The sequence below is a fragment of the Erythrolamprus reginae genome, chromosome Z (genome assembly GCF_031021105.1).
Source record: "Erythrolamprus reginae isolate rEryReg1 chromosome Z, rEryReg1.hap1, whole genome shotgun sequence".
NCBI lineage: Eukaryota > Metazoa > Chordata > Lepidosauria > Squamata > Dipsadidae > Erythrolamprus > Erythrolamprus reginae.
Window position 1 is genome coordinate 101046862 of NC_091963.1, and position 26102 is coordinate 101072963.

The 26102-nt window shown below is 36.8% G+C and overlaps 1 protein-coding gene across 2 annotated transcripts in view; it reads left to right on the plus strand.

The window, feature by feature from the left end:
* Positions 1-18919, plus strand: part of NSF (N-ethylmaleimide sensitive factor, vesicle fusing ATPase) — an 81302-nt gene extending 62383 nt beyond the window's left edge. Inside the window, exons 15-21 of one of the 2 annotated variants that reach the window (XM_070767280.1) lie at positions 2118-2251; positions 4823-4889; positions 5373-5452; positions 12557-12691; positions 14094-14207; positions 17412-17467; positions 18502-18919. In XM_070767280.1, coding sequence (XP_070623381.1) covers positions 2118-2251; positions 4823-4889; positions 5373-5452; positions 12557-12691; positions 14094-14207; positions 17412-17467; positions 18502-18508 — 593 coding nt within the window. In that variant the 3' untranslated portion in view covers positions 18509-18919. The remainder of the gene's footprint in view (positions 1-2117; positions 2252-4822; positions 4890-5372; positions 5453-12556; positions 12692-14093; positions 14208-17411; positions 17468-18501) is intronic. The other variant, XM_070767279.1, reaches the window with a different exon arrangement.
* The last annotated feature ends 7183 nt before the right edge of the window (positions 18920-26102 follow it).

Genomic DNA, 26102 nt, shown 5'->3' on the forward strand with positions numbered 1-26102 from the left:
ACTAAACTCAGAAAAAAATATCTACTGCAACACTATCTTCCTCTCAAATAATGTTTGAATATTTATTTATTATTTCTTTATTAATTGGACTTTTATACCGCCCCTCTCCGAGGACTCGGGGCGGCTTACAACATATAATAAAACAATATATAGCATTTCAGTTCCAATTAATTGAATATAAAATTTTTAAAAACCCAAAGCCATTAAAAACAGTCATTCCCATTCAATCAACTTTCTCTCAACACATTCATCGGCCAAGGGGCAAGAATTTAATGGCCCCAAACCTGACGGCATAAATGAGTCTTAAGACTTTTGCGGAAGGCGAGGAAGATGGGGGTACTACGCATCTCCGGGGGGAGTTGATTCCAGAGGGCCGGGCCCCCCATAGAGAAAACTATTCCCCTAGGCCCCACCAACCAACATTGTCTAGTTGACGAGACCTGGAGAAGGCCAACTCTGTGGGACTTGACCGATCGCTGGGATTCATGCAGCAAAAAAGCAGTCCAGTAGGTATTCTGGCCCAATGCCATGTAGAGCTTTATAAGTCATAACCAACACTTTGAATTGGCAGCCAATGCAGTCCGCAGAGTGTTGGAGAGATATGTACATGTCTGGGTAGCCCCATGACTGCTCGCGGGGTTGCATGTTGCACAGTTTACAGTTTCCGAACTCTCTTCAGAGGTAGCCCTCTGTAGAGAGCATTGCAGTAGTCGAACTTCAAGGTGATAAGGGCATGAGTCACTGTGAGTAAAGTAAATGCCCCCTCGCCATGGCCGAAAGATGATGTTCTAAAGTCAGCTGTGGATCGAGGAGGATGCCCAAGTTGTGAACCCTCTCTGAGGGGGTCAAAAATCCCCCCCCCCCCGAGGGGGATGGACAGACAGATGGAAGCGTCCTTGAAAGGCAGCACCCAGAGCCACTCCGTCTTGTCGGGATTGAGCTTAAGCTTGTTAGAACCCATCCAGACCTTAATAGCCTCCAGACACCGACACATCACTTCCGCTGCTTCACTAAGTGGACATGGGGTGGAGATGTATAGCTGAGTATCCTCGGAGAGGGGTGGCATACAAATCTAATAAATAATAATAAAATAATAATAATAATAATCAGCATACTAATGACAATTCACCCTGGGTCCTCAGATGATCTCACCCAGCAGTTTCATATAGATATTAAATAGTAAGGAGGAGAGGACTGATCCCCTGAGGAACCCCATAAGGGAGGGACCTAGGAGCTGACCTCTGATCCCCCACTAACACCGACTGTGACTGACCGGAGAGGTAGGAGGAGAACCACCGTAAAATAGTGCCTCCCACTCCCAACCCCTCCAGTCAATGCAGAAGGATACCATGGTCGATGGTATCGAAAGCCGCTGAGAGGTCAAGGAGCACCGTGACAGAGGATAAACCCCTATCCTGGGCCTGCCAGAGATCATCCATCAGCATGACCAAAGCAGTTTCCATGCTGTAGACGGGTCTGAATCCTGACTGTTGAGGGTCCCAGATAATCGGTTTCATCCAAGGACCATTGGAACTGGAGTGATATCACCTTCTCAACAACCTTCCCCAATATGACATCTGTGAAAAAAATTCAGGTGCTCAGGCATGAAAATGTGCTGCTCAGACACTATACTTTTCCGCACACACCGGGAAAAAAATAGAGGTAACATTGTTTACAGTGTTGTTTAGTGATAGTTGGAGATGTTAGCTTCAAACCCCCGACTACAATTTCTGATGCTTAGATGAATGGATAACATTTTGAGACATTCTGTACCATCTCCACTCCTGACCCCACACATTTAAGAAATTTCAAAATTATTCTGTATATCCTTTGGATATCTTCAAGCTGTTCTGTCCTAAGAGCCAATGCATCAGAGAGCAACTTACTGAAGTTTCTTGAGGTTAGCACATGGTATGGTATTAAAAATGACTTGTTTCTCCATGAAGATTCTAGATTCATAGCTATTTTAAGAACATGAAAGTTCATGTAAGTTTCAGCCAAATGAAGAGACCATATTTTCCATGGGCACTCAGTTTTCACGGAGAAACTTCACCTTTTTAAGATTGGCAAGACATGCTATTCCTTTTGTCTATCCCTGTACTATTTTTTGTCAACAGGTCCCCCACATAGTGGAAAAACAGCTTTAGCTGCAAAGATTGCAGAGGAATCTAATTTCCCCTTCATCAAGATCTGCTCTCCTGATAAGATGATTGGCTTTTCAGAAACTGCCAAGTGCCAGGCAATTAAGAAGGTATAACTATTAACTTGTTTTCTTTACTAATCATTTTTTTGATATATTACTAAATCATTTTCCTCCACTGTTATATGTTTAACAGTTTATTAAATATGTTTACAAATTAGCTATGTCTCTTTGAATTCAAATCAGAATCTGAGAAAAATGAGGATGAAAATTAATGTAGCAAAGGAAAAGATACTCAAAAAGCTAAAATTTATTTATCTATTTACTTACTTACCACCCATCTTCTTTTGAAGTGATTCTGGGTTGCTTTCAGCATTAAAAGATTAAAATCATAAAAGATAAATATTACTCAAGCAATAAAAATGGAAATTAAAATAAAAAATAGAATTATAGTTAAAAGATGGGGAAGGAGGAAGGAAAATGCATGAGCGAGATTGCTTCTTAACTTATCAACCACCTTTAATGTGATTCTTCTCTGTTGTGAATGCATAACCTTGCTAAAAATATTGGTACCCCCCACGCCTCCCCAAAAAAATCACAGTTAAAGGATGGCTGCAATTATTGCCTTAAAATGTGCTATGAAATATTAGGTTAAGGGATATCAGAATTTTATAGCACATGGGATTGCTTTAAAGAAATAACTGCAATCAAATACTTTTTGTATTACCCTTGAGGAGTGGTCAGATGACCCCAGTAGCATTAGCCTGCCCCTCTTGGGCCAACAGAAGAGATGTATCTGCCAAGAAATTCCAAAAGGTTGGGCCAAAGAGAAGATTGTTTTCTACTTTGGTCTTAACTCTGTGGAACATTCAACCACTGCGGGTGAAAACTGCACGCACCCTTTTGGCCTTTTAGAAGGGTATTACAACTTGGTTTTGTCAGTTATTGTGGGCGAGTTCACACTGCTGGAGATGGCTAACAGAGTATGAAAACCCCATCCCTGTACCATCTATCATTTGATTCTTGGGGGTTTTCCCCCCATAGTTTTAACTTTTTTAATTTGCATAATTTTACATTTTTAAATGTTTTCTTTTATTTATGATCTGTAAGTCACCCAGAATCATCTTACCGGAGAAATTAGTGGTATGTGAATTTAATAAACAAACAAACAAATGTTTCCTCCAAATGTTTGCAAATTTTTGAGTGCGACAGCGGGACAGTGAGGTCACTGTCAAAATTATTCATGGAAAGGAATTTTTTATACTTGCGGTCAATAACTGTTGGAGAGACTGCATCGAATCTAATCAGAACAAATGTTTTGTGATCTCTGTTATTTATTAAGAGTTATCAATAACAGACTGCTATGGTGCTAGAAGACTATCTTTTATCTTTAGTGCTAAACTAATATCTGGTTGCCAACTTTTGTCAGTGACTCTTCAGGAAACTTTTTGCTCGGTCAAATCCCATCCTCATTAGAGAAGCCATAGATTTCTAGTTTTTCTCTAATGAATATATTTTCTTAGTTTGGAAGTTACCCATGTTAATCAGGCTATTGTATTAAATATTAGATTTAAAAATTATTAAAGATAATCTAGGCATTGTTTCTATACTTGTAATCCCTAGTTCTCATCTTAAAGCTGCACTAGGTGCACATTTGGGGATTTGCATTATAATCTTAAAAGGTTGGGCTTTTGAATCTGCCTTTTGAAACAGACAAACAGTACTTCTTTATATTCAAACAGTAAATAGTTTGCCTGAAAAATCACAGAAATCCAATAATGATTTTTAACTTATAAAGGATAGAAATTGTGATCTCCATGCCATTTTCATTTATTTTATTATTTAGAAAAAATAATGACAGTCATGCATCAAAACAAAGTGTCTGTGGAATAAAGGATGCTGGATGTTTACTTGCATCAACTTCAACTTACTTTACTGCAAATTAGGTTTTGGGGAGGGGGAGAAGAGAGGGTATCAATTCTGTTGGTCATATTTAATGAAAAAGACCCATGTGAACAAAATCTGAAGTGCAATAGATAGTTAGAATAGTCTTTTACAGCTATTCTCTGAACTGCTAGGGGGATGTCTTTTTTTTTTTAGCTTAATATCAATTCTTATTTTATTTTCAGTGTTATAATGTTGTTCAATACAGTATTTCCAACACAGGGAAAAAATCATTTTCAGTAGAATAATATCTTGAATTTCACTGTTATTCCCTGAATGTTGTCAGAGTGAATAATGATAATTATGGTTAGTCACATAGAATAATAAATCTAGCCTATGTAAGATATTAAACTGAAATGCTTGGGAAGACCCCAGACAAGTTTTGTGGAACTTGACTTTTGTGACTGGGGGCAGTTTTATTCAAAAATTTCAAATATGTAATGAACTCTTCAAAGGAGGAAAACAAAATTACTAGCTATCTATTAAAAATTTCTCTAATTTTAGAATGTGCAGGAATAAGTTTCTCCCATCGTAGTGTTATAACTTCAGTTAAAGAGTTTTTTTAAAAAACAAGTTAAACTAAAATACTTGAATTTGGTAAAAAATAAAATCTTAAGTTCCAAGTGGCAAAACCTATCATTATTATTGTTGTTGTTATTGTTGTTATTATTATTGTTGTTGTTGTTTACTTGACGCTATTAAGAAAATGCTTTTTTACTTCTTTTTTCTGGTATTTAGATCTTTGAGGATGCTTACAAATCTCAGCTCAGCTGCGTGGTAGTGGACGACATTGAACGGCTTCTTGGTGAGAATGCCTCTAAAGGGAATATCTGTGAAGAACAGATGATCTTAAGTCAAAACCCTGGTTTTCTATGAAAAAAAGAGCTCTTGGGCCTTGTGTGCTTGAGTTTGTATACAGAGGTAGCACTGTGGAAGAGGTTTATACGGACGTAGATGATGGAGTTTGTATTCACCTTTCATTATTTAGAGGAGAAGGTAACACAGCACTAGAAGAAGGATGGTTGGGTCATGAGAGTCAACTCAAAGATTCACTGTTATCACAGCTAGTTTCCTTATTGGTATTACTTGATATTAACCAATTTGGGGTGGCTGCAGTAGGGCTGAAAAGGAATTGGAGCCATTAGTTACTTTAATACCATATTTGAAAGCGTATAACTGGCCCGATCTCCAAACTGAAATGGAACAATGTTTGAACTTGTTACCATTCTGTATGACTTTCCATGGGCTGTTTAAATATGTATATTATTTTGTTATCTTAAACTTTCAGATTATGTTCCAATTGGGCCACGTTTCTCCAACCTGGTGTTACAGGCCCTTCTGGTGCTGTTGAAAAAAGCACCACCTCAAGTAAGTATCCTGTCTTGCAACAAGACAAAATGTTTGTAAACTGTTCTGTCTGGGTTTTCCCAGACCTCAACACCAACTGAAAAAACAGCCAGACACTCTGGTAAAAGCCAAAAGTATTTTATAGCTGGAAAAAATAAGCACAAAGGAAAACCTGTCTTCACAACAGACAGGCTATAATACGTTACAGCAGGGTCCTGATGTCCAGTCAATACCATAAGCTTCTTGCTGGCACCCCCCCCCCCCAAGGTTTCAATAGTCCAAGGCACAAACCAGGATTGTAAGCCACCAAAGTTCACAGACAGGTCTCACGAATCTCCAAGATAAAACTCCACAAGCCAGGAAGGGTGGGTCTGCCTTTTATCCTTTCCCAAGAGCACCACACCCAAACCCAGCTGTGACCCCTAATGCTGGAAATACCTAGCCAATTGAGTCCGTCTCTGATTAGCTCTCCTTTGTCGCATATCTATGATGTCTTGAGCATTTTCCCCTAAGGAATCCAGGCTGCTTGCTGGGGAGAGCTCCCCCTGGTGGGACTCTGGCTGTCCTTCTTCTCCAGCCTGGGATTCCTCTTCCTCGTCAGTCTGCACCTCCTGTTCCTCAGCCTCTCCCTCTGAGCTGGAAACCGACAGAAGGTCAGCCATTCCCGGAGGGGTCCCAGACTGAACCACAACAGTAAACTGAGCTATGTGCTCATCTGAGACCAAAGGCCTTTAAAGAGCAAGGAAACAATTTCATATAAAAGAGGTGAAGTATTTACAGAGCAGCATTTTTTGTCCTTTCAAATTAGAAGAGTTTTATATTTTGTGTTGAATGGGAAAGCAATTTGTCTTTCTGTTTTATCTAATTGTTTGGATATATATATATAAAGGAGAAAAATAGTATTTCTGAGTTCTGAGGTATTAGTGAGGAAAATAATGCAACATAAGTTATTCTGCACACTGGCATGCTTGTAGAGGTGTTGATATGTATGGTAACGTCATTATGAAGCTGCTGTAGAAGGGCTTTCAAGCTTTATTTATTAGATTAACATAGATATCCATGCTATGTATCAATAATTTTGCATGGCTTATAAACAGTGATGAAGAATAAAAAAACATGATTTATAAAAACATTGATTTAAACACTGGCCCCTGAAGTACACTATACCATTCACATGCAACAGATAGCTTTCTTAGGCTCTAGGCATATGCTACCTCAATGCTTATGGAAAAATCAAGGTCTTTATGGCTTTTTAAAAGGCTAGAAGGGTAGGAGCATTTGTTTGTTTGTTTGTTCGTTTGTTTGTTCGTTCGTTCGTTCGTTCATTCATTCATTCAAATTTTTTTTATGCTGCCCTTCTCCTTAGACTCAGGGCGGCTTGCAACATGTTAGCAATAGCACTTCTTAATAGAGCCAGCATATTGCCCCCACAATCCGGGTCCTCATTTTACCCACCCCGGAAGGATGGAAAGCTGAGTCAACCATGAGCTGGTGATGAATTTTGAACCGCTGACCTACAGATCTAGAGTCAGCTTCAGTGGCCTGCAGTACAGCACTCTACCTGCTGCACCACCCCGGCTCTTTCAACATGCCAGATCTCGGGGAGGAGATAGCTAAATTTGATTTCAGAATGGATCCTAACAATTAAAATCTACCTTTCTAAAAATTTAGTTAGGAAGATTATCCCCATTTGCATTGGTGATAACCATAAAAAAATTCAAACAGTTAACCAGGGAGGTATTTCTGCTTTCTATAGAGGTAGATCTGTACTTCCTATTTATGTGCATCTGTGTGTCCGTGTGTGTCCCTATCCAATCATATCTGACTCTAGGGTGCAGTGCTTAGCCCTGTTTCTGGGCTGAGAGGACCAGCTTTGTCTGAAAGCATTTTTGGTCGTCATGTGGTCAGCATGGAATGTTGTTACCCTATGACCAAAGTGGTACCTATCTACTTCTATTTGCATGCTTTTGAACTGCTAGGTGGACACAAGCTGGGCTAAAAATTGGGACTCACCCTGGTGTGCGGCTCCTGGTTTTGAATCTAAAGGTATCAGTTTTCCACTGTGTGTGTAGACAGACAGACATCATTTATACAGTGTATATAAAAGGTTGTAGATCTGCTCAAAAATGTTATGTAAAATTTGAAAAATTAATAAAATAAGAATAATAATAAAAAGATGCCTGGACTTCAATTTCCAGAATTCCTCAGCCACCCCTAAATCAACCCCTAGCCTGCCCATATATTTGAATTTGGTATGAATGATTAGTACTTATTGATTAATGATTATTGAATTGTTTTTTTAAGTTTTAATTAGGATTTTAGATATTGCTCTTTTTTTCCTTGAGTTCTTTTTATTGTTATTGCTATTGTTATTGTAATTTTATACTGTTGTGAGCCGCCCTGAGTCCTTCGGGATTGGGCGGCATACAAGTCAAATGAAATAGATAGATAGATAGATAGATAGATAGATAGATAGATAGATAGATAGATAGATAGATAGATAGATAAATGTGGCATATCCTTTAGCTTTGTAAAATCCATTCAGAGAAAGAAAGAAATATCCAATTCTTTCCCTCCCTACAAGTGCTCTATATCCATGTATTCTTATATTCTCTTATACAGATTTTTTAAAATTAATGTAGGTTTTCCAAAATAAAAGGAAAAAAATAATTCCACATTGCTGAGCTCTCTTATTTTTCCATGTTTCCATGGGTTTTGCAAAGAGGAGAGAGATGAGGGAAGAGGATTTTTTTTACAAGCACGGAGGGGTGGGGGAGGGAAAGGAGAGAGGAAGATTGAAAAGCGCTGGCGCAGCAGGGAGCCAAGCCAGAGAAAAAAGCATTTCTCTGAGAAAGGAGCAGTAACAGCCCAGCAGCCCAAAAGGCTTCCTTCATCTACATGCAGAGTCACACAAGGCATTGGATGCTCTGCTCGGGAACCCCACAGAGGCTTCACATGGGGTTCCCTGCTGGTTCCTGTGAAAAAACTAACAATTAGACTTAGAGGGTAAAAGCCCAGTGTTGTATCCCTCTCTTCTGCTCTCCCCGCCTTTTCCCCCCCTTAAGCTAGATTGACAATTTTGGTAGTGTTATGAAAAACTCAGCAAACTGTTTTGGGGGATCTTCTGAATGGGCCTGCTTAAGGCACCATCCCTATATTTATCCTACAAATTTCCATGTGTGTTTGTGTGTGTGTGCGTGTGTGCGTGTGTAATTGTCAGATGGTAATTATTTACTTTTTAAATATTGAATGCTGACGGGAAAGAATCACATTAAGCTTCCTTTGTTATGAATTCACCTGAATTGGAGAGGTGGCATTTGTTTGCTTTCCCCACCAAAAAAAGGATATTAATATGTTCTGTTGAATAATTAAAATCTTGAGTTTTCAGAAATTTTATTTAATGGCTATTGCTACTTTAGCCCAGATTTTATACATCTTTACAAAAAATCCAATAAAATGATTTTTCAAAATAAGTTGTCAGTTTTTCACAGTTAATGTTTTTGCTGAAAGGGGAGAATAAAAACTCTTGTCCATATATTGGCCAATTTTCGAGCCAGATTGTTTTGCTACTCTTGAACAATTTGGCTAAAATCTGGGGAGTCAAAAATTGCAAATAATTGCAATTCTTTTTAAATTTCTTCTATTTGGAAAAATGGCAATGCCAATCATGGTTTGATTTTTTTAAGTGTGATTTTTAAGAAAGGAAATGTTTCGTCTTATTTGATGCAATAAATGGGCAATTAGGATATCTGGAGAATGAGGAAGTATGGTCCACTGCACTTATTTATTGCACTGCACCTGCATTTTGTTCCTACCCTTCCTTTTTGCACTGAAGATGTTACCTATTTGGATACTGAGATGTTTGCAGGGAAACAACAAAGCTTAGAAAGCACCAGGACTCCAAACTCTGATATCTGCTAGGGCTACCGTTTCATTTTACCTAATGAGTTTTAGTTTAAACTCATTAGTTGCCTCCTAAAGGAAATGACCAGGCTGAGCCCGAGAGGGTACAAGAGATCTAAGTCCAGGCCACCTTGAACTCCTTTCTTAATTCCCACACATTCCCTTAATGGTCACTTGGTCAGATTCTTGAAGAGAGCTGACCTTAAATACATCTTTATACTTATTTCAACTGCTTGAATCTCCTGATTTCTTAGGCACTTGACACCACCTTGTTTGTTAGAATTGTATCTTGCCTTTTGTACAAAAGTTCAAGGGAACATAAATAGCATCCTATCCTGTTTTTCTCTAAGCAACCATATTGCAAAGCAGGTTGGGCTGAAAAGGAATGACTGGACCAAGGTCATTCATAGGACTTCTGTATCTGAGAGTGGGCCAGAACCTGGTTTCTAGTGCCAACCCACCCTGGCTGAAGGAACTGCAGTATCTGTCCATTTGAGCTGGAAAATGATATTATTTAATACTTTAGCGCCTTAATTGTTTTCCTACTTCAAATGAAAGATTTGTCTGGAAGTACATTTTTATGTCTGTGTTTGATATCCATCTCACCATTTAAACTTCATGACCTTCTAGTTGGCAATGCAAACTTATTTCCTGGGTGGGCTCCATCTTTCATCATAATAATTGCTTTATGGCTTTAAAAGCATAGCTTTCTCTACTTCCAGCAGCTGACAAAACTTTTTTTCTTTTACATATTTCACCACTTTTTGTGCTTAATCAGATTGATCTTGCCAGAGGTTAGTTCAAGCACTGGAGTGACTCAAAAGAATCAGAAGGATGGAAATAAATTTATGGGGAAAACCAACTGCTCCGCTAACTTTTAAGAACAGTGAAAGGGAACATAAATAGCATGTCTGCCAATTTAGTGAACAGTATTTACTACAAAATCATTTACTTGGGGAACTTCCCACAGTGTTTTAGATGTTGAGCGCTAAAGAAATGTAATTACTGTATTTTTTGGAGTGTAAGATGCACCTTTTAACCCTCCAAAAGAGGGTAAAAACTTGGGTGCATCTTATATACCAAATGTAGCCCCATCCAGCCATCCCCACCCTGTCTGCCAGCAATTTACATCTTTGCAGCAAACAGCACCAGAGCCTGATTAGCACAAGCCATTGATTATCTGCCTCCCAACACTTAGCTGATTGAAGTTGCCAGTAAGCCCAGTGCTAAAATGAAAGTGAAACTAAAGCTGCACAGAGGCAAATTGCTAGAGGGAGAGGCAAAGACAGAATTTTATTTTCTTGTGCTAATCAAACTGCTGAAGCAGGTTGTTTGTTTTTTGCTGCAAGGAGGTAAGTCAGTGGTACCTCTACTTAAGAACTTAATTTATTCCATGACCAGGTTCTTAAGTAGAAAAGTTTGTAAGTAGAAGCAATTTTTCCCATAGGAATCAACGTAAAAGCAAATAATGCGTGCAAACCCATTAAGAAAGAAATAAAAGCTCAGAATTTGGATGGATGGAGGAGGAGGAAGAAGAGGAGGAGGACAGTCGCTGCCTAGAGTGAAGGGTGTATTTCTTTTCTCTGGGCGCTGGCAGAGGTTTATTCCCTCTCCAAGCTCCCAGAGAAAGGAAAATGCTCCGTTCGTTCTGGGCGCCACCGAAAGGCTCCCCTGGCAGCCCAGAAAAGCCTGAGATGGTCGGGATTAAAGGGGGAATGGCAGGAAACTGGCCGGGCCTTCATGCCACTCTCTAATTTCCTGGGAAATTTTTCCGGGCTCGGGTTCTTAAGTAGAAAATGGTTCTTAAGAAGAGGTAAAAAATATTGAACACACGGTTCTTATCAAGAAAAGTTCTTAAGTAGAAGCGTTCTTAAGTAGAGGTACCACTGTAACTATAAATGCCAGAATGTTCAAATTATTAGACTTATTTTTTTAAATACTGCTTTATTATTGCTCTAGACAAAACAAAATGAAGAAGCCTTTTAAGATAAATGCTTGATCTGAAGAGGTCCAGTGCTATTGTATCTTTTAAATAGAATAGAATACTTCTAGAAAACCACATCAGTTTTTAAGATCTGTAAAAGTACAATCTGAAATGTCCTGTTTTAGTGTTATTAAGTATTAGTATTAAAATAAAGCAGCTGAGTTAAACCTGGATTTAGTCATGTTTGGAGTAGATCTATTTAAATAATTGGGAGGAGTTAGTGTGATTACATTTAAGAAAACCTTATGGGATTAATATACTGCCATAATGTACAGTTCTCCAATTCTTTGCTATTTCTATGGGTCAGGTACACATGCACAGAAATTGCTGGGAGGTAGAGGCCTTTTTCTCTTGTTTACTTCCCCAAAACTATCTTATATTCCGGTGCATCTTATATTACAAAAAATATGGTAAATGAATACAAATTTTAATTACTTACTTTTATATTTTCTTAATTGACTGTTTTATTGGAATCTTAAATGTATACTTTTTATTATTCTACGCTGCCCAGAGTCCGTCAGAAATTGGGTGGCCTATAAATCCAATAAAACCTAAACTTAAAACTTAGTTTCAGTTAAAGAATTAATTTTGCTTTAATGCCTTATTAGTATTTTTTCAGACAGTATCTACCAGTAAGTGAACATCTTACTTAGGAGTGACATAAGTATTTGGAAATCCAGGCAAGATCAGTGATGAATCTGACAATTAGATACTTTTCATACGCTTTCTTTTTTTATACTATACTAGTAACCTAATCCAAGCTATGCTACAAATCTGTAATAGCTTAACTGTAGTGGTTTATTCCAAAAGAAATCTAGAAAGTATAATTTAACAATAATGTAGATAATTCCCTTGATATTGTCTTCCATAAGTCATAGTAGTTTTCAGATTTCTTGGAAAGAACATTTAAAGTTTTTTTTAAAGAGTTACAATGCATGGAGTCTATCAAAAGCTACTGTCATTGGTAAGAAAGTGGTATTTCCATGCTTACCTATTTTAAAAAACACAATATTTGAGAAACCATTGATTTTAAGTCCTCTCTTGGCTTTCCTGGCTTTATGTGACTTGCCTTACTGTAAAAAAAGTGATTTGGAGCACTGAACTGGTCCAGCAGGGTGAGTTTACCAAGCTGCCAACTACTGATAAGAAATGATGAAAGTCAAAGAGTTATTTAAGTAATTTCCAAAATTATTTAATTTTATTTACCTTTATCTTCCCATTTTTTAATTAACATTTAGGGTCGCAAGCTCTTGATTATTGGTACTACTAGTCGCAAAGATGTCCTGCAGGAAATGGAGATGCTGGATGCATTTAGCACTACTATCCATATTCCCAACATTGCTAGTGGTGATCATCTCATGGAGGCCCTGGAGGTGAGGAGATTACTAGTATGTCCTGGAGGAAGGAATTTGAAAAAAGAATCCAATTTCTTTGGCGTTCTAGACAAATTGAGTCTGTGGATCTTTTTTTTTTTTTTGTAATCCTTACTAGGTAGCCTATACCAGGAAATATCCTTTACAAGGATGCTGAAGCTACTTTTATTAAGCTTGGTTATGTTCTGCATCACCCACTACTTTGTGAATTAGGGAGTTGTCTGTCTGAGTTACTTCCGAATATTATCTAGCAGTTTTAGATTTCCTCCCTTTTTGCCTAGCCAACAGATCTTGCTATCTCTGTCAAGGCCATCTTTCTACAACAATATTTAGGAGTGGAAATATAACTTTATCTTAGAAAAACAGAACTTTATCTTGGAATGAAGAGTAGAAGTGGCAATAAATATTTCTTCTGTCCATGATTATTAAGAAATAATTGCCATCTAAAATATATGAACAGTTACAAGCTGAAATGAAAATATTTCCGAAGGAAAGTTACCAGTAGTTGAGTTTCCTTGCCCAAAAATGCTGCTTAAGTCTGCAGATCATTATTTTAAAAGGTCCTATAATGTCCAAATGTTTTTGTGTAAGCAGTGAAAGCTGCTTCTATGCAATATATAGCTATAGATTCTTGATTCTGAAGATTCTAGAATTAATCAAATTGCATTGTATATATATTTAAGATACAGCTGCTGTTTTGTAATTAATATCTTTTGAATCGTGTAATTGATTGTAGAGATAATTATCCCAGGTACTGATGGTTTTATTTAAACTGAAATTATTGAAAACAATAATTGAACTAATGGTTTAATTAGATCAACTTATTGCAACATTTACAATTAATATTAGTATTTCCATTTAAATTAGGATTTTTGTTTATAATGTCGTACTATATAGTTCTTAGTAGTTGGATTTAGTAATTGCAGCAAAGTGACAGTTTGTTATTAATCCCCATTGATTTTAGAAGTTGCTGATTGTGATAGTCTAACTCTTAACTTATTCACAACTTGTTAGTTAAAATTAACAACATTTCAAAAGAGACTTGGTTTCCCCTTACATTATATAGGAAGGAATCTCTTCTAAATGTTATGATATCTGTGTTTGCATTGTGTCATGTTTACATAAATGCTTGAAAAAAATAATAGAACAAGGTAAAACAAGGTGAAGAAGACAACAGTATCTATGTCCACATTTCCCTTTTAATTTGATCTGCTTCTGTCTGGAGCAGAGGTTTTGAACATCAACTGAAATAATAATTTCTAGTTGGCCTATCCTTTAAGTAGTTAATGTAAAAACCCCTGCTATATAAGAAGAAAATGGAGTCCAGAGTTAACCAAATCCCACCCATTCCTTCGATTGGGTTTCCTTACAATGTAGGTAATTTTCTTTTTCCAACTTCTAGCTCCTGAGTGTCTTCAAAGACAAGGAACGCAGCACTATCGCTCAGAACGTCAAAGGGAAGAAGGTCTGGATTGGCATCAAGAAGCTGCTGATGTTGATTGAGATGTCACTGCAGGTAAAATGCTTTTGCCCTTAGATCAAGTCAAGAAAATAAAAGGTGTGGTTTTCCAGAACTTCATTGGTTTGCAGTTTTAAGTGTTCCTTATCATTTTTTTAATGTTGCATATAGTTGGCAAGAGCAGAAAGATATGTTTGGAGGGTCACATCTGGCCCATATCTAAGCTAGATATATGGGTTGCTTGCATTCTCTAACCCCCCCCCCCCCCCCAAATTTATTGAGACTAATTTCCAGGTAGCAGGAAACGTCAGTAAATTGTTGCATCTGTCATGCAAAAGGGAATATATTAGGAGTCAGACTTTAGGGATCTAGTTTCTACTAAAGTTTGCAAAAACGGGGGTGTTTTTGCCTTCTTCCAGCCCCTAGGAGTACTCTGCAGGCTTCCAAATCCCTCTGCATGCCTTGTTTGTTTGGTTTTTTTTTGCAAAAATGGGTGAAAAACAGGCCATTTTTTTGCAAAAACGTGAGTGTTTTTGCCTTCCTCAAGCCCCCAAGAACACTCTGCATGCCCCAAACACAGGACGTGCAAAGGGTTTGTAGAGGACAAAATCTTTCATTTTCTTATTTACCTCTTTGAAATCTTGGTGCATCTTATACATCGATGAGTCTTACAGTCTGGAAAAATACGGTAGTTAATAAACCTAGCCGAAGTTTACATCTCTTAGCTTCGGTATAAATATGCCAGTCAAATGGAAATGAAGGTCAGATATGCATTAATAGCAGAGATGTATATGGGCAATTTTATACCTCTCCAAGACTGATGCCTGCTAATCAGCTGGTGTAACTATAGATGAAAGCTTTTTACCTCTTTTTCAGACAGCTTTTAAATATAAGCCAAGAAGTATGCAATTCGTCACTGTATTATAAACGCTTCCCCACTCCCTTCTGAGTGACTTGTTCTTTGCAATTCTGTTGAAACTTGTATAAGGCTTGGGATCTCCTTTGACTGGATGTCACCTGAGGGTACAAAGTCATTTTTCTAGATTACTTTTTCCTCTCTTTCCCTTGTCTCTTTATTTTCATAGCTATAGGCAAAAGTCAGTAACTTATTGCTCACACCTATTAAAGTGTAATAGGCAGAGACCTGTGCCATTTGACTCTGGTCTGGTGATGTCCAATTTCACTCTTTTTATTGCCGTAGGAAGATACCTCTGACTGATTCTGCATTTTGGTGCCTTGATTTAATATTTAAAGAGAATTCAAAGGGAAAGAGTTACAGAATGGAATGAGAGATATGATAAAGAAAAGATTATGTTGTGTTCCCTCTTTCTTTTCTAGCTAACAAGGAAATAGGAGCTGAGTCATGGAAAAGAGTTTATTTTATATTTTTTATAGTCCTATCATTCTTATCCTTTTATTAGACATACTCCTTAGCGTTCGAAATTGGATTTGAAAATAGGCAAAAACTGAATAGTAGATCTGCAATCATGAATATAGCAGGTTTTGCAGCAGGCTCTTTTGTTTAAGAAAAACGAATGTTAATTTTGTTTTTTCCCAATGGCCAAAAAAACATGGGGAGCAAATAGAAGCTGTAGAATTGACACAGCTTCCCAGTCCATGGGAGGAACCAGGAAGAACTAGCCTGGTGTATTTGCCCTTAATCCTTTTCATGGCTTAGTATGTTATATGAATATGTTCGTTGCCTGCTGAAATCTATTTTAGCAACTGCAAAGATCTGCATGGTTTAATATTTCAGCATGCAGTTCTTTTTTGTAAATTTTTGGGCTGAATACGGGAATTACAGAATAGTCATATATCTGCTTAATTCTCTTTTTCTGACAATATTGAATTAGTACATGACTGTCGGCTGCTTCTGAAGCCAGGCAATGTTTCCCAACATCAAATTGGGAATGAGGCAGGGATGGCCCACTACTGGAAGGGTAAGGGGCTACGTTCTGGTAGCGATTTTGAGGATGCTTGTGTAGCTGCGTGCCCCCGATGCGCGCATGCGTGTGCACATGCGAGATTTGGCTTTTGTGTATGCACAGCAAGCAAAATCTCCCATGAAGACGCTCACACGAGTGAGATTTTGGTGATTTTCGTTGATTTTTTGCTTCTTCGCATGCTCGGAAGGGAAAATCGTCAAAATCTCAGTCGTTTGAGCGTCTTCACATGAGATTTTGCCTGCTGTGCATGTGCAGAAGCGAAGTCTCGCACTGACGGGCGTGCCCGCGACAGGCGCAGAGGGTGCACGCACCAGTAGCACCAAAGTTGGCAGGCCTTTGCTGGAATGATTTGAATAGAAGCAGAAAGGCTACAGGCACTGTCTTTGGTTCTTTCATTATATCTATCTATCTATCTATCTATCTATCTATCTATCTATCTATCTATCTATCTATCTATCTATCTATCTAATCTATCTATCTATCTTATCTATCTATCTATCTTATCTATCTATCTATCTATCTATCTATCTTATCTATCTATCTATCTTATCTATCTATCTATCTATCTTATCTATCTATCTATCTTATCTATCTATCTATCTTATCTATCTATCTTATCTATCTATCTATCTATCTATCTTATCTATCTATCCATCTATCCATCTATCCATCTATCTATCTTATCTATCTATCTATCTATCTATCTTATCTATCTATCTTATCTATCTATCTATCTATCTTATCTATCTATCTATCTTATCTATCTATCTATCTATCTATCTATCTTATCGATCTTTCTATCTAATCTATCTAATCTATCTATCTATCCATCTACCCATCTACCCATCTACCCATCTACCTATCTACCCATCTACCCATCTATCTATCTATCTATCTATCTATCTATCTATCTATCTATCTATCTATCTTATCTATCTATCTATCTTATATATCTTTCTATCTTATCTATCTATCTATCTATCTATCTATCTATCTATCTATCTATCCATCTATCCATCTTATCTATCTATCTATCTATCTATCTATCTATCTATCTATCTATCCATCTATCCATCTTATCTATCTATCTATCTTATCTATCTATCTATCTATCTATCTATCTATCTATCTATCTATCTTATCTATCCATCCATCCATCCATCCATCCATCCATCTATCCATCTATGATCAAACTTTTTTTGGTTTAGCTGATACTGCCTCTTTTAACTTTCCTTTTGTTCATTGAATTTGTTGTGATTAACTGGAGAGGGTTTGTATATTAACTGTGTGTTTTTAATACATGTAATTTATGAAGATGGATCCTGAGTACCGTGTGAGAAAATTCCTGGCACTTCTACGAGAGGAAGGAGCGTAAGTAATAAAATAACTGTTAGGAACGTGCTTACCTAATCTGCATGCATAGTTCAGAACTATTTACTGCTGGCCAGATAGGGATTTTGGGAGTGTGCTTTGTAAATTTTGTTTTATAAAAACATTGGTTGTAATTCATGACAGCTGTTGAACTATTCCACTCCCAAATCAGCCTATTCCATTGGTTAGGACTTGTCACACTGTTGTGCTGACATCTGATATTGCTATATAAATGCATATGTTTGTGTATGTGTGTATATGTGAGTATGTATTAAAAGAGATGAAGTTTTTATCTCTCAAGCATGCATATAAGCCATGCTTTGTGTTCTCAAAGTCATAATGCATAAGTATTTCGGGACTGACTTTGATGACTTAATTATGTTACACACTTTTCCCTGTTCTACAATCTCAACTCACACAATGGCTTATATTCTAATTCCAGGCCACTTTCTGTCACCAAAGGATTCAAATTCAATGCTTCATGCTCAAAACTGTTTCTACCCTAAATTTTCTTCTGGCTTTTACCTTTTCAGATTCTCTGAGTATATAAAACTAGCACATCAAGGAAAGCTAACACTTTGACTCCATGACATGCTGGCTTCCAGTAGAGGGAGGTTTTGGTGAATGGAAATTTACAGTAATGTGTGTTCTCCTTCATATGTATTTATTTGCCCACATAAAACCATAATCACTCAATAAATAGTATTACAGGTATTTTTAGACGTTGATACTATTTTTCTTCTGGTTAAATCTATTTAGGTCTAATAGGAAGGAGAGTGCATCATTTGGATTGATGAGTCTATTATTTAATCCTTCCACAAATTCTAGAGCAGGGACAGTGCCAGTATATTAAAATGCTACTTCATTTATGTGTAAATGAGCTCCAGATGACCCTTGTTCAGATGACCATCTAATGCTGGGATGAAATAGAATTCACTTCTTTAACCAGCATGTTAGGGAAATAGTTTATAGCTTTGCCATCTTGCCACATCCTGTCTTAATGCAGTCAGAGTGCAACCCTCTTTTTTTTGCAGCTTATGAGAATAATATCTGGGGCACAACTGGCCTGTGAATTTGCATGCAGTTCCCCTCTTTGGATGATCATCTCTGTGTGCCACCACCCATTCCCCAAGACCTGCCTATCCTTGTGGCTGTTGCACTCTCTCTCTTTGCAGTAGCCCACTGGATTTAGAATGAAGCTTGAACCTTGTTAAAGGCTGGCGACCTGGAAAACAGCCAAGCAGAAGACTGCTTCTCTGGGACCTTCTTCCATGTGGCACATTTGGACAACTGATAATGCTTGGTTCTCTTCAGAGATTCTACTGAATTTTTTTTCCTTTTGCTTTTTGCATGTTAGACACAAACTAAATACTTTACCTTTACTTTGTCTTTGATATCCTGGTGTATTGTGACAAATTAAAGTTATTCTAGAGTAACTGCTTTGGTGTTATGCACCCACTTGATTGATATTGGTGCACAAGCAAAGGAGTGGAAATGCGCCATGTACAGACCTACAAACATTAATGTTGAAACTCAGGCATAAAACATGGGGGAATCCCTCTATTCTTAGCTTACATCAATCCAGTGTGAAAGCTAGTAACAGTCTGCATGGTTATAAACTCTTGGTGGTTATTTTTTCCCACTCCAATCTTGTTAAATAGCTGCTTGGTCTTGTAGATTTGTCCCACATTGTAGAGTTTCAGACTCCTCTCAAGAAGACAAAAATATATGTTGTGTAAAGTGCTGCCTCTAGTTTCAGATGAATTAAGATCCAAGGGCTGCTTTCTACCTAGATTTTAGGCAAGATTAACTGCTGGCCTGCAAGCACATATCAGCATTTGCAATGGTTCAGCTAGTTGAGGTCCAATATAATTTAATAACCAGCTACACAAGCAGCAGTGGATCTGACACACTTAAACTATGAACAGGCAGCAAGCTGCCCTTGATTGCCATAACATTTTGAGAACATTCTTCTGTCTTTTGTCACATTGACCCTTACCTGCTACACCCTGTCTCCTTTACGGAAAATGTTGCACAGAATTATTTTTAAGAGATCTGTCAAGTGTGTAGGTGTAAGATGTGGAGCTCATACTGTATCTTCTTTCCTTCCTCTGCCACTTAGCAAGTAGCTTATTAACACTTCGGTCACATGTATAGCAATTAATCTTAGTCGCTGTGGTTGGCTGTTGTCTGCTGTTGGCCTCATATTTTGTATAGTAGAAACTAAGGGAAAGCCTAACTTTACTTTTCCAGAGGTGTTTTCCTGTGATTTTTGGTGTGCAAATATTGAATCAGTGAGAGCAATAGGCTGCTATTTGAATGCTTTATCACTTATTTCTTACCATTCCACCCTTTAGGGGAAGCACACTGACCAACATCCTAAAGAATGTAGTATGTACTTAAACTGGAGCAAGTTAGCCACCTATTCCTTGTACTGATTATATCACACCTTATCCTTGCCTATCAGACTAAGGAGTTTGACAAGAAGGTCGTTTGCCTAGTAGTTTACAGGGCACGATGAGCAAGAGTGGGATGCAGCTGAGTTTGAGGTCTTCTAAGTAGCTAGAAAGGAAATGTACAGCTGTCTTCCCTCTTACAGCAAAACATTTACTGTCTCTTTTAGAAAAAGTTCATTGCATGGCCCTGAAAAGTAACCCTTTCACTCACATTCAACAAATGGGCTATTCCATTATTGGCATGATTCTTTTTCCTTGTTTCTCCAAGTTGCTAAATTTGGAAGAATAAGAACAGTACTTGACATCTCCCAATTCTGTGCTGCAAAAAACAGACTTGCAGTATTAGAAACTCTTGCAAGATACTTGAACTGTAATAGATATTTATTTTACTGTGGATTAGCATTGTCCAATTTATATTTATTGATTTTCTGCCATGAATGATAATGTGTGAATGATGGTGGACAATCCCATGTTTTGTAGGTGATATGATTGAACTGTTTCTAGCTGGACTTTTCTCTGATGTCCTCCCAAACATCCACCTCCACCCCTTTTCCTTCCATTTTTCAATGAAAGTAAAGCATACATATTGTATTGTCTTGATCAAATAATATAAACATTTTTATTGTGGTTTTTTTTTGTTCAAAGCTATACCAAGAAAGAAAAATACAAATATATATATAAAATATATATATACATATATATTTTAAAAGATTGATTGTATGTTAAAATGCAGAATGCAATAAAAAGGCACAGATGTTTAAAATGTATTGGTTCTTTATGAGTTGAAATGATGGGATAAGTAAATTAGTTCTGAAAGATCTGCAAAAAATGCTTATTTCAAAGGAACAACGTTTCTCCAGCAATCATTGACTATTTCATATTAAAGAATACATTTAACCTGTGATAGAGTTGGGAGAGAACAAAAAAACCTGCAAAGTTTAACATCTGACCAAAATTGACACCCTCACTGGATTGTTGGGTATGTTTTCAGGGCTAAGTTTACTGAGATACAAAAATTAAGTATTAGGGTTAGGTAAGAGCAAACATGAAATTCCTATCTAAAATTTGTGCCAATATGAAGTCCTTGTATCTCTACTATATATACTTGCTGAAATTCTTAGCATTAAAAAAGAATGGAAAGGCAGTTATACTTAAATTTTTTTTTAAAAAAAATGATTGAAATTTCCTTTTGCTGTACTTTGTGGATTCCAACTGTATTTTCTCAGATCTCTTTTTATAACCCAGAAAAATTACAGTATGTTTTTAGAAATCACAGACAGCAACGCTTCCTTTACATAACAATTGATTACATCCACAGCTTCCACAGGAACAGTATGAAAATATTAAAAATATTATTTTAAGTGCCTTTGTACCTTTACTAACATGGGAATCAAGGAAAGACGAAATATATTTTTCTTCAAATATATCTGTATCTATATATATTTATATAATATACAATCTTAGTTAACTCAAAGGTATATACATTGTATAATAAATAATTATAAAAACAGAATTTTCAGAATACAACAACAAAAAAGATGAATACCCTCTAGAGCTGCTTTGTCCCCTGGTATTCTCCTAGATGTCTTTGATAGCTCTCATCATTTCTGATCTATTAAGCTGAGCGGTTTAAAGATTCTGGGAGTTGTGGTCCAATTCCTTTAAAGGAACACCAGGTTGTGGGAAATCTCTTCTGCTTAATAAAGAACTTCGGATACAGCAGGTTGAGGGCAAAGGAAGCAGATAGACTGTGAGGCTTTCTTTAGTATAATTAAATACCCTCTTTTAATTCTAGAATATCTACAGCAAGGGAAAAAATGGCAAAGCCACTGTAGTCTAATAAGGAATATATACTTTTTGAAGTAATTTCCATATTTTTAAGTCAGTTTTCAATATGACAGAGCAAGCATACATTCTAAATGTGGCAAAAAAAAAAAAGGAAAATATTTCCCTTGAAATGTTGCAAGTGAATTTTCAAACAAATGTTCAATGCTTCATGAATGACAATTAGAATTTATTGGAATGCACATTCCTACTCCACTCCTACAAATGCTTAAAATTAGAGGTTTCTTAGATCCATTGAAGTTAGATCTGACTGAATTTGGCTGACCTCAAAAAGATAAGCAGAAATGGATCTTAGTAGAGCAATAGCATTTAGACTTATAAACCTCTCTTTTACAGCCCTCTCTAAACGGTGTACAGGATCAGCATATTGTCCCCAACAATCTGAATCCTCATTTTACCCACCTCAAAAGAATGGAAGGCTGAGTAAACCTTGAGCTGGCGGCGAGATGTGAACTGCTGAACTACAGCTAGCAGTTACCTGAAGCAGCTTCTAACCACTGCACCAACCTGGTTCTTGGATAAGAATTACCAGTAAATACTATTGCTGGTAAATTTGAAAACTTAAAAAAAAAATTCTGGAAAAGAGCAGTGACAAATTATTTCCCTATTTAATTATTTTTATTTATACCCACCAATATTTTTTAAAAATAACTCAAGGTGGCAAACTTGCCTAGTATTCCTTGCTCCTCAAAGTCTACATTTTAAATTATTCTAAGAGATTAAAAGCAGGCTGAATTGATCATACTAGTTCCTGCTTTTTAATGGAATATATTTCCATTTGATGATAGAACGTTTTAACTATGCTCACTAACAGTAGTTACTCCTCAGGGTTTGAATGTTATTAACTTACTGATTAATATGAATGTTGATTAATATTAATTTATCTCTATTATATAGTTATAGTGGGATTATTAGAAGAAAATGTTTATTCTCTGAATATTCTTTCTTTGTAAGCAAGGATAAAATTGGTCAGAAAGATTCTCTATGATAAATGTTCAGCAATTTATGCTAATAATGGAAAAATGGAAAGGTTTTTATTGTGGATAATAAGGTTGCAGATACACATTTTATTTTGGCTGTTATTGATTGGCTAAACCATATAGTACAGGTAACAGCATTCAATTACACTGTAGAAAATGGTTTGGCAGGTAAAGCCAGTTGAGTGAATTTGTCAGTGTAAAATTAGTTGGGCCATATTTACCCACAACGTGTGCTATTTCAAAAAAAGGAGGGGAGTTCAGTACTAATCCATTCCAAATTTAGAATTAAATTATCACATCTCTGAGATATAAAGTGGGACCTTTTGAGAAAGTTTAAGAGTATTACGGTATAAATTGCAAATTCCAACAAAGCAAGGATCTATATTAGTTTGGACCAGAAGAAAAGAAACTATAACATGAAGCAGAAGTTAATTACATATCTCAAATATTTTGCAGTGCCATATAAGTATAAAATCTACTCTTATTAGCAACAATCATCCTCAGCTTTTCCAATTGAATTCAAATCATCGATTCAACTTTAAATGGGTTGACTTAGAGGTACCACTGCAGTATTTTGGAAGGAGCCAAAGGCAAAATTATGTGTGTAAGAAAGATCAAAATAATAGAAAACTTAAAATTATTAAAAATTCAGGGAGGGCAGAGAGGGCATCACTTTAAGAAAATGTGTCCTGGAGTCAGCTACAGCAACCTATTCAGTGGAGAATAGAAAGGAGGAGAATTGATAGGAAGGGCAGATACCATAGCTAACTTAGGAAGTCTCATTGTCTCTATGTAAAGATATTAGAACATCCCAAAACAAGATAGTTAATAGTATCCCCTAGGTATCCAGAAACAGGTAGGTATATAAATCAAGGTAAAAGGGGAAGAAGTATCAACATGATCTGAATATGTTTACTGTTCTCCAGGAACCATGACATTTGCAGTGGCTGTGGAGACAAATACTTGGTGCTTGAATGAGAAGAGAGAATTGCTCACTTGAATCATTAGAGGGAGAAGCAATAATCATTAGTTTTGTTGAGTAAAACAGAACAAAAAGAGCATGCCCCAATGGATTGGTTGCCAATCATACCTCCTTCTTCTATTCAATCTAACTCAGCATTTTCAAGCAGGTTTAGATAGTAATTTAGATTTTTGAAGAAAAAGCTGGCTACTGGTATTTCAGAGTCTCACTTTCCCTTCCTCTAGTCCGATGGTGTCAAATTTCTGTTGTCATGGTGGCATTATGTGACATATTGTGATTTTTCTTCACTAAACTGGGTGGGGGCATGGCCAGCACAGGACACATCTGACCCGCAGGCTGGAAGTTTGACAGCTCTGATCTGGTCTCTATTTATGTATTCTGGGACTTTAATGTTTGAAAGTGTGTGGGTGTGCATATGGTATCTGTTTGTGTATATTAAACATGATGAGTGTTTCTACATGATGCATCATTGTTGGTCAAAAGACGTTTGCTCAGTTGAAAAAAAATGAAATGCTGTCACACTAACATTTCAGCTCCAAATCCAAGCAATGTTGCAGATTAAAAAACACATGATTAGAGGGCAGGTATGTGGAAATGGAGGGAAGATTCACATTAAATTATTCATAAAATAACTGCACTTGATGAATATTGAATATCTGCTATCATTTGAGTTTCGCCTTTCACATTTTTTTGAGCCTGGCTCTTACTCCTCTGCATTTTGAACATCATTTACTACCATGAATAGTTACAATGAGTGTCTGTCACAGTTGCAACACCTTTACTCCTTTCGTAGGGATTTTTAAACAAATATATTCTCATATGTGCAAAACAAATAACTTTTAAATATTGGGAACATTACCTCAGGAACTTCAGAGCTCATTGTCAGCCGCCATAATGCAACCTGTTCAAGAAGAAATGCAGATGTTGCTAAGTAGGCTATCTGAAGAAGTCTGATTGGATTGTTTTCAAGAAGGAGTTTATTTCATCATTGCCTGCCTTAGTTGAGAGGGAAGCTGGTATGCTATCTTTTTCTCCATTTTCCAGAATCAGGAACTTTAACTATAATGTTTCCAGGCAGTCTCTCATCTTCTCTTTATCCTTCAGATAAACACATTAGTTTGTTGATTGACCCTATACTTCCATAGTTAAACTATCTCAATGGCCCTTAATTTTTTTAAACAGCTTTGTATTGAATCCAATGTGACCTATTGTTTTAAGAGTATTTCACACTTTGAATAGAAGCAACATATTGCAATTGCAAGCATAATTCATTCAAATGTTCTCTAATAATCTGTGCTGTGTTGGTCCATTGTTCAAAATCAAAAATTTATATGTTAAAATGCTTATTATGACATGCTAAATAGCATGAAATATTGGGAAGGTATTCCAGTTCTTCAGAGAGCTTGACTTCTTATTTGAGTTTGATTTGTGACTTTACATATTTAATAACTTTCCATCCTTCTAACTGAAATCATGAAAAAATGGTTTATAGTCAATTGGCCATTTAGTTCTCCTCCAAAAGCCTAAACATTGAATAGTAATAGCATTGCAATTTTGATTACTCTGCATGTAGAAGAAGAGCTTTCTGTGTTGCCCATTTGCTCATAATTCAGTTTCCCCCAACACTGGTGAGTTCCAGACATAAAAGTCCAGACAGCTCAAGTAACGGATTGAAACTACGAGCCTTATGGGCAAGCACATCTGAAAGGTGATAAGGGTTGAGAAAGCAGTTGTATCTGTATTATCATCAATCTAATTAATAAGTGTTTATATCTGGAATGAGTTTTCCTGAATATTTTTTTTCAGTCCTCACAGAATTATTTCTTTTTGTATTTCACACACCATCTTATTTGTTCTCCCCACATGATTCAGCCTCTAATGTCTTGTTTGCTGCCCTGTTGGATGCTGTTCTCTGTTCTTAAGTGTTGTTCAGATAGTGACATGTCCATGTTCCAGTGTCCCCCTGCCATCTATTGAGCAACCATCTCACACATTTGGAACCCCACTTTGCATACTTGTGTATAAGAGATAATAGCCAATTCCAAAATCACTGGGAAGGAAGTCTCCTATAGCCTTAATTTAGGGAAAGTTCTAAATTCATTGCATTAAATTTCATGCAATGTTTTACGGTATTTAATAATGATAATTTTGAATTTCCTGAGCATTTCATATAATGATAGCATAGGAATCTTCAAAAATGCTTCATCTGTGAAGCATGTCCAAACGGCCTGCTATTTAAGATTGCTTAGGATGGAGGTGAACTTGAAACTGGAGACTATCCCTCTCATACTCCTTAACTACTATTGCAACAACAACAACAACAAAATACCTATTTTGCTCTAGGTAGTTCTTTACCCCACACATACCTTTTT